The 9387-nt window shown below is 36.0% G+C and overlaps 1 protein-coding gene across 1 annotated transcript in view; it reads left to right on the top strand.

Annotated features, from left to right (window-relative positions):
• Positions 1-410: 410 nt before the first annotated feature.
• Positions 411-9387, top strand: part of LOC145479887 (uncharacterized) — a 30402-nt gene continuing 21425 nt past the window's right edge. The window contains exons 1-7 of the mRNA XM_081458363.1: positions 411-710; positions 792-897; positions 2123-2245; positions 5834-5916; positions 6313-6351; positions 7162-7614; positions 8303-8434. Coding sequence (XP_081314489.1) covers positions 5853-5916; positions 6313-6351; positions 7162-7614; positions 8303-8434 — 688 coding nt within the window. The 5' untranslated portion in view covers positions 411-710; positions 792-897; positions 2123-2245; positions 5834-5852. The remainder of the gene's footprint in view (positions 711-791; positions 898-2122; positions 2246-5833; positions 5917-6312; positions 6352-7161; positions 7615-8302; positions 8435-9387) is intronic.

Genomic DNA, 9387 nt, shown 5'->3' with positions numbered 1-9387 from the left:
AAAAAACAGAAATCAAGAGAGATATTTGATTTTCAACTGCAGCCCCTCGCACCTTGGCGGTGAGCTTACGTTACAGTATTGGGAATTGCTCATTTCAATTCATAGAGCAATATCGTTTTTGAGTGCCCCTTGTAGTAATCAGAATAGAAACATTCTTGATGAACCTACGCGTATGTATTGGCAAAACAGAAGAAATAAATCGGGAGAAGGCAGTAAAATCACAATCAAAGGTAATCGTGCCTTGTCCTTATTACATTGTATACCAAAAATTATTAGATGCAGCTGTGTACTTAGGATTTTGCCTTACAATCTAAATCCTAAATAATTAAGGACAATCGATGACTATCACTGAGGTGTTATTGTTTGATAAAAATGTATACATTATTAACATGACGTCATTTGAGTTCCCCCAGGCTGAAAATGACATCAACGTCTGAAAAACACAGTCCGACGTTAACGAATAATATTAGAAAATGACTTAAAAACAAACACAGTTCGTTCCGGACGAATAATCTGCTTTCTTCCATTTGAGTAGGCAAGGTTCTGTTGTGGAAACTACATTGACGCATACAAAGCTTATCAACGCTTGAAAACACGCAAGAAAATTAACAATCCTACGTTGGAGCAATACAATTGATCAATAGAGACTGGAGTTGCACATGGTTTCTGTTAATTCGTTGCAATCCCGTTTACTTTACTGGGGATACAGGGTGAGTTAGGGTTCTTCTTATAATTAGGATCACCTAAATTACCTCAAAATTACTTATTGAAAGAATCTGTACATTTTTTAGCCTCTTTAGCGGTACCGAACGTTTGGCGTATACCAATTCCGATTGAGCAAACTGTCGGGAGTTCGGATGTTCACTTGTACCAAAAGGAACATTTAACAATCACGTGGTAAGGAAACGTTTTGCCTCTTTTAGCTATCCCGTTAGCACACAATTAGCATAACTCGGTAATAAATCAGATTCTCAGAGCATTCATTAAAACTTTTATTTACTCGCGCTCACTGTGCATGAAATCTCTTTGTAAAATAGTTACGAAATAACGACGCCTACTCGTATATTGATCTCTTTAAAATTTACCTTTTGCGGTAAAAGGGCCTATTTTGCCCGTAGTTTTCTAGAGGGAAGAATGTTAATATTTCAGATTTTAATTCTGTCAATTTAACCACATAAGCATACGTAAACAAGTCTTAAAAAGGAAATCTTTATGTAGGGCTGAAAAACCACCAAATTACCCTCGAAATTCCTTTTACTCTCAGCTATTTGCGCCCAATATCCATTATTATCTCTCGATATAATTTGACCGTGCTTTCAAAATCCATTTAAGTCAATTTTCAACTTTATTGATGCTTTCGTTCGTCATACATATAATTATTTGATACACAAGTCACTGAAAAAGTTGCTTTATTAGCCAAAATCCAGAAAACAGCTCGTCTGTAACGGCTCTGTCTTAAATGGTAATTAGGCTGGTCTGGCTTTATATTTAAAGAACATTCAGAGAATATGCAGAAGATTATGACTTATTGGCTTTATTTGCAAGGGAACAGGCACAAGTTTTTTTTCGAATTCATGGCCTCGTACAAACTCGACATTAAATTTGGGAAGTTTTACCAATTCAAATTTTAAGTAAAATTCTTATCAAAGCCCTTGGTTTTTGTTCCATGTTACTGTGAGGCCCTGGAGAATGGCCTCCTTCCGATGAAAAATGGTAACTCTTTAGTTCAACTCATGTAGCTCTCCCCCCCCCCCCCCCCCGTCCCCCTCGAAAAAAGAAAAAAATGAAAAACTAAATAATCAAACAACAAAAATCAACATTTCTTGACGTCATGATTGTTTCATGAGTATGCAACTTAATAGCCATTGCAAATTTCTTTTTTCATTTGTTAATATTGACTACAGTGCATGAGCGAAAATCTATATTGCTACTGCTAAAAAGACCATTGACTTAACTGAGAATGCAGCTACTCCTATATGCGCTTAATCCTTTATGTTACCCTAAAAATTAGATCATATTTATATATTTATGCCTTCGTCAGGCTATTTCTATTAATTTGCATTAATGGACAGATGATCGCCCATGGATAATTACGATTTGTATTGTGTTTCCCACATTAAAGTTTAGGTAAAGGTGTCACTGCCTGATAAAACGATCACCTCTTGCGCTACAGGAGTCAGTGTACTGCCGTTGCAAGGATATCCAATCAGCCCAGGAAGAATTCCTTGTGAACGCTCAATCTTAGGTAACATTTGCCACACAGTTCATAATTTTTTAGGACGACTACACAATAATGTTGTTTTAGCATCACGTTTTGTTCAGTCCGGAACTTCAATGTGAACGTAAACAGAAAAGAATATAAATGAAGAATTATACCTTTCAAGGGAAAAATCGACCATCTGTTGAATAGTGAACTTTTCTTTTTGTACCTTTCATCAGTGCTGCACTTCTAATTCTAATTGATTTTTATTTCTTAATAAGTACAATGTGTGTGTTTATCCTGTTCGACTTCAACTGGCACATGCTCTAAATGAGCTAATCTACCGAAATATAATTAAAAGGCGAAAGGAAATTACTGAATGTAAGGTTACAAGAAAGGAATGAGGCGAATTGGAAACCAATACCAAAATTGTCCAACATTCATAAATACTAAGAAAAAAAAAAATGAAAAAAAAAAAGTCATTAAAGTGTTGTAAATTAAGATGAGGCTTTGTTGTGTTAATTCAGGTGTTCGCGAATACACCTTCAGTTCTTGTCTTGTTGTCGTGATCAGGTCTGTGTTGTTTACAGTTTTCACATTAATTTATAATCGAGTCACCCTAATGAGAATTCGGCGGCAAGCCAAAACAGATCGCCATTTTTGTGAAACGAGCCAATAGTATTGATCTTTTTGCAAGTTATAGCTTAAAATCAATGATCTTTCATCTAAATCTTTTTTTTTTCTTTTCTTTTTTTTCTTTTTTTTTTTTTTTTGAAAAACGATTCAGTATTTTCAAATAATGCAAATACTGGATTTAAAATACAAACAGTAATTACGTATAATATGGTCAACGACCTTAGACCCTAAAACCGAAATGTAGAAGCTTCTAGTATCTTTACACTTATATCATCTGAGACCACAATGATTTCGGGAATTAAAAATGTCAACTTTTAAGGCATTTGTGGTGATTTCGTTTCGCTGACGTTTTCATCCCGGGTTTCCTTGGAGAAATAACTCCAATAAATAAATTGCACAAGTGTCAGGTGTAATACGTTATCGATTAATTCACGACTGTATGATAATTACAACCGCCGACAATAATATTTACCAGTTGATCTACTCCTCACTATTTGCGCCCTTCAAACGGAATGACATAACAAAGGCAAGTTGAGAATCCTAATCACGTCTTGTGTTAGAAGTATAGTTCTCTTTAATATATAAATGATCTATTTGAGCTTTGCAGCCGCAAAGCTATTGTGATATCAACAAAAGTTCTAGATAGCCTGTTTTGACCAAAATGGCACATGCAGTGACCTCAATCAATGCGTGTGCATTTGGATAATATCCGTGTATTGTTTTATCTTATTTTTGTCAGATTATTTTTCCCTACATTTGTGTGATACTACCCTAATTCTTTATTGCCACGGAATCGATTCAATTCATTTCACTTTCCGTAAAATGCACGCACACACACTCAAAATAATAAAATCTGCATCGCAAAAACAGTCACAATTCAATTAAGTTGGTATGTGTAAATGACGCAATGCTGTCAAGATTTTTAACATGCCGACTGCACTAAATAAATAGAGATAAACAATTTGTGCCAACACGTTAAATTTTTACCCAATTGAACACGTGCAGTGGCAAAAACTTGCAAATATTAAGATGATCAACCTCTTGTGCTTGAGAAAATTTCAACGGCATCTATCATAGTACAGTGCCGTGTCTATCAAGGTTATCAAATGAATTTCTGTTAGAACAGGTGGAAGAAGGCTGTACAAAGTTGTAGAACACACCAATGTCAGGTAACGAGAAATTGAAGATCAGGTTGTATAATTTATGATTCCATCTCTGAGATATAATTCTAATCATCGAAGAATCGAACTCTTGTCATTCAAATGTTTCTATCGATCGACGAAAACAAATATGGCACGATTATCTTAGCTGAGAGAAATAATATTTGCCATGCACAGCGTTATTAATTATAACTTGGGAACATAATAATACAGTATGTCACCGAATGGATGAATATCATGTCAACATATATTTAAAATATATTACGTGTCCTCCAAACATGTATCGCTCATTACGGTTTTGTCGACATTTTAACTTGCTCAGCAGCAACTGAAAAAATATAAAACGATTTCAAGAATTGGTGAGGTGAGTCAAGATAAGGGTCTGAGGATCCTGGTAACTTCTAGTTCATGCACTTGTGGTTGATCCGGTCTATTCATTGGTCTTATAATTAGAAAATGTTCTAACCGACGAAGCCAAGCGCGAATATTAAATGTTAAGGGTGTAAAACAATTGCATACTGAAATTTACATTGTGTGCACCAAATATTGGGTAAGGACATTGTGCTTGTTATGTATATATTTTTTAATTTCCTTTTTTTTTATATTTTTTGGTAAAATGTTGTCTTTTTCAAAGTTTCTACTCAACTCAAATGCTTTTTCTCTAGTGAAAGCGTCATGTGTCACAATCTTCTAAACCAACAGAGCAGCTTGGTACTTAACTACAAATGATCTTTTCAAAGGGGTACATGGAATTGAAATGCGCGAAGAGATATATAGAAATCGCCAAAGATCCGTTAATCACAAATAGCATGTTGAGTTATCCGGGATATACAATTACAGTGCTAGCAATTTTTTTTAATAACAGGGGAATTCTTCATAGATAGTATTGCACGTAATCACGAGGAAGAATGTACGTGCTAGAAGCTCCACCTTTGAACGGTTGTATGCTCAAAGTCACGGACGTCAGTTACATTGATAAAATTTAGTTTCAAACCAAGTGACCGACTATATGCAAGGTTGTTAGGGGCACTAAGGGACAATATTTCGCGCGGATGTATTGAAAAAACTTTGAATTCACATACCAGTTTTTAATAAGAAGAATATCAAACCTTGCCTAGAATGCTAATTGATATTTTGTTCAACTGACATTTAATGTTAATACCCAAAAGTAAAAGGCAAACTATCAAACTGAAATAAAGCTATAGCTAAGAAAACAAAAAGGCAAAAAGGAGAAAAATGTATCACAGCCATCGTTGAAAGACAGGACAAAATAATAATTTTGCTATGATCCGTAGCACGAGTATCGAAAGATAATCATTAGATGTATTTTTGACAAAGGCAATCCTAGATGATAATTCATTCAGTCAGACAAATATGCTAACTGAGTTATAGTTTCATCGTCACGAATCCTCTTTTTACGTAGTTTGTTAACCATTTGATTTCTTGCTATTCATTTTCGTCACTTGAATAATGCAGATCACCCTTAGCTTTTGTAGTAGTTTTCAGACATACATAACCACCTCTTCATTATGTTATCTCTGGGAGATTGCCATCCAGGATACTAATAATCCTGGTCTTGGGTCGGAATTTAGAATTTGACTCTTTGTTTATTCTTATCGCATTTAATTGTATGCATCAGGTACACTGTATCGTATCCCATCCTAATGCTCTGTACTAAATTGAACTTGAATACACTGCAATGAAATGCACTGCACTGCATTACACTAACCACTACACTGCACTGCACTGCATCATGCCTAACTGCACTACACTACACTTCACTGCAGGGCTCTACACTAAACTATAATAAATTGTATTTTCTTTTTTGGACTTTCAGACATGGCAACGGGAAACTAATGGCCAAGGAAGCAATTTATACGTTCGGGATTATCACGATCGCCGTTTTCGTTCAAGTTAAAGGTAAATCATTTCAAAAGTCCTTTTATGAGTGTAATTAAAAAGTCTTCAATGGTCAAATTTTTCTCATTCCGAGTTGTTTCCTAAGGGGAAACAATGTGCAGTTCAGCAAACAATAGTAGTAATTTAAGCCTTAGGATTTTTTCTCGGCTCTATTGGTAGGAAAAAAAAAAACGCGTGCAGTGATTGTGAAAATAAAATCGACTTATTATGCATGTGCTTGAATGCTGTAGTGAAAACCAGGCTTTAATTTGCAAGACATTCAATTTTCAAGTAACCTAAAGAAGCTAAGTATGATCCAATGAGTTAAATATTTTCTCTATCCTGCAAATTATCAATTTGAAAATAACTAATTTTTATTATTGTTCTGTTTTGTTTTGTTTTTCTTCTCATTTTCAGCTCAAAACACGACTTCTTTCATTCCCCCTCTCCCAATAGGTAAGCGTTCATTATTTTAGACATATTAATAACGACACTTTTAAGGTCAATTTATTCAATGCTAGCAAAGTTTTACAATCTGACAGCCCTATAGGGAGCTACTTTTAACCGTACCAGTTCTTCACAACATTCGAAGCCTTATCTCTGATTGGCTCACAAAAAAATATTTTTTTGTGGCAAATCCGGCATCTAACATGGTACTTTCGTGGTCTTCTTATGCGAACGTGTTGACCGGCAAACTTTGTTGATCGCCTATTCGCCATGCATGTCTGGTTCGCACAAGTGAGTTTTTATCCAAGGACTTTCAGTGAAAATGGCTCTAACTAAACTGAAGAAATCTGGAAATTTATGTTCGCAGCCAACTCAATTATTTGGAAGCAGAACGGCAAGCTCCTCCTGAAACCATCAGTGACTGGGCAAAAACACATCTTCCGTAAAAAACTTTTTCTATCACTAATCTCTGCCCTGCTTTCAAACATTTCACCTCTAGAAAATACGAAACACTTGTTTTTTTTCTAAAATTACTTTCGAATTGGGCTCGGATATATCCGTTTTATTAACATCATCTTGTTTATTTGCCGCAAAAGAAGTATATATTAATTACATCTATTAAGACAGAGCAAGAAAACTTCCAAAAAAGATATTACGTGTTGCAACAAGCAATTTGCTATCAAAAAAATTCTTAACATTACCCAAAGTGTGCCTTATTACCTGATTTACTTGATTTAATTCCAGTATACATATTGCTTCCTGATGGTCTGCTAATGATTTACTTATTGAGCGCTCGTATTTTAAAATTTCTCATAACAGCTCTTCCTCAACACTGTGAGTCCGATGGGAAAATCTACAACATTGGGGACGAGTGGAGACCAAGTCCATTTTCTGTGTGCAAATGCGTTGCGCCATCTGCTATTGCATGCTCTGTAAGTCTGCCGTGCTTTGATCACCAGTTTAACCAAAGACAACCAGGTGATAAGTGGCTCACAGACTCTACAACTAACTGTACCTGCACTGAGCACAGTTCAGTCTTGTGCTACAAACTAAATGAGCCTGTGTGCATGGACATCAGCGGAAACTTCCGAAAGAATAGGGAGACATGGATGAACAGTTCTTGCGTGGCTTGTGAGTGCGTCAACGGCACTATAAACTGTACTGGATATGACGTCAACGTCACGTATGGATTGTATAGTGTTCAGCTGTTACCCATTTGTGAAAAATGTGCAGTTCCTTTGAGAACACTCGAGACCTTCAGTACTTGCAAAGGTGAGTGAAATATCTAAGTAAGATACTGAATTGAACGTGGCAGATTTGAACCCATGCATGTAATCTGGATACATGTACATGTATGAGTTCAAATCGGCCACCTTCGATAATTTAAAATTCTAACATGGTTTCGAGGTTCTCAGGATAAAATTGCCTTTGTTAAAATTTCTCTTTTGTTTCCTCAATTCCCAAAAGAGACTTGGATGCAAAGAAAACAACATCAAATTTAATTTCAACAGTAATACAACTTTAACACACATGAGGCGTTGACAGACGGGAGGGAAATTAAAATAACATTACCGTCCAATTTCAAGCAACAAGACCGCATATTTAAGTGAAGATATGAAAGATTATATATTTGAACGGCGAAAAAGATGTAAAGCGATGAAAGCCCACCACAGTTATGTACACAAGTTAAGAAGAAGTAAAAATTAAGCCTAGAAAAGCAATCATCATTTATGTCTTTACAAGATTGCGTGTACTAAGTTTATACATTTTTAGCATTTGTACATATACACCTCCTTAATTCTATAAAAAAAATAATTATAACTACGATCATCTCGCACATTAAGTATTTGAATTCTATCTTTCTAATCTAGTACGTTTCAAGTACAGTCACTTCTCGAGACAAACCAAATCGGACGTGCTATAAGATTAAGAGTAAATACGGCTTTTTTTTTTATTTCAGAGTACCTTGAACTTTCCGAAAACGGGAAAGTGATCGAGTGTGCAAGTGGGGGATTGTATATCCGGGATATTCACCGATGTAACGGTGTCGCAGAATGCCCGGATGAATCCGATGAAAAGGGCTGCGAAAATGGTACGCCTCCTCAGTTTTAGCACTCTTTTGATTCTTTACTATACTACATACCAATCAATCAATATTTGCTTGAATTTCATCATACCGCAAACTTCCGAGATTAACGACGCCCCGACAGTAATGTCCAAAAATTATTGCTGCTAATAAATCCCGAAAGTAGCGACCCCCTGAAATCAGCGGGCCCTCCGAAAGTAGCTGGCTCACCCCCACCCCTTCTCCGAAAACAGTGAAATTCAGGTTCAATAGTATATTTATTTTTCTATTCATTGGTCAGGTGAAAGTTACGTACGGTAACCTGATTTGAGGCACTCTACAACAAGGAAAGGTATCGCTTATGCCATGAAGCGTTGTGAAATGTAATTTCGTGCTTCATCAAAACCCACTCATAGAATTTTCATCAAGTACAAGTAACAGCAAAGTGCTACAGCAAACTTTGATTGAAATGAATATCATTTTCAACAGGAGGGTATTGAAAGGAACCTTTATTTACATTTAAATTGAAAACTCTACCATCGCCCCGAGATATTGTTACCGCAGACTAACTTAGCAGTGCGTTATTAAGTACAAACAGTTTATTTTATCTAACTAGATTTTCTGACGACTACTGACAACACGGTCTAGGCATGAAGAGCCGACCCTCGTGGCAGAAACATAGATTTAAACTGGAACGAAGAATTGTGTCTCATGTTTTCAGAACCCTTCGTAAAAAAGAGCTCAGTCCTATCGACTTTATAACAACCCTCCTTGAAAGTAACGACCCCCTAAAAGTAACAACCCGAAAGTAACGAGCCCCAAAGGCTGCTAATTCCGAAAGTAACTTGGATCGTTAATTTCGGAAGTTTGCGGTAAGTAAGGTTAAGTTCTTGGGTACAAACAATGTAACCAACCGTTCAGTTTTACGCCGCTGTCAATTACATTACCGCCAACTCATGACCAAAAGAAAAAAGAAAATA

The sequence above is a fragment of the Orbicella franksi genome, chromosome 2 (assembly GCF_964199315.1).
Source record: "Orbicella franksi chromosome 2, jaOrbFran1.1, whole genome shotgun sequence".
NCBI classification, from domain to species: domain Eukaryota; kingdom Metazoa; phylum Cnidaria; class Anthozoa; order Scleractinia; family Merulinidae; genus Orbicella; species Orbicella franksi.
Note: the sequence above shows the minus strand (reverse complement) of the source record. Positions and strands in the feature narration are given on the sequence as shown.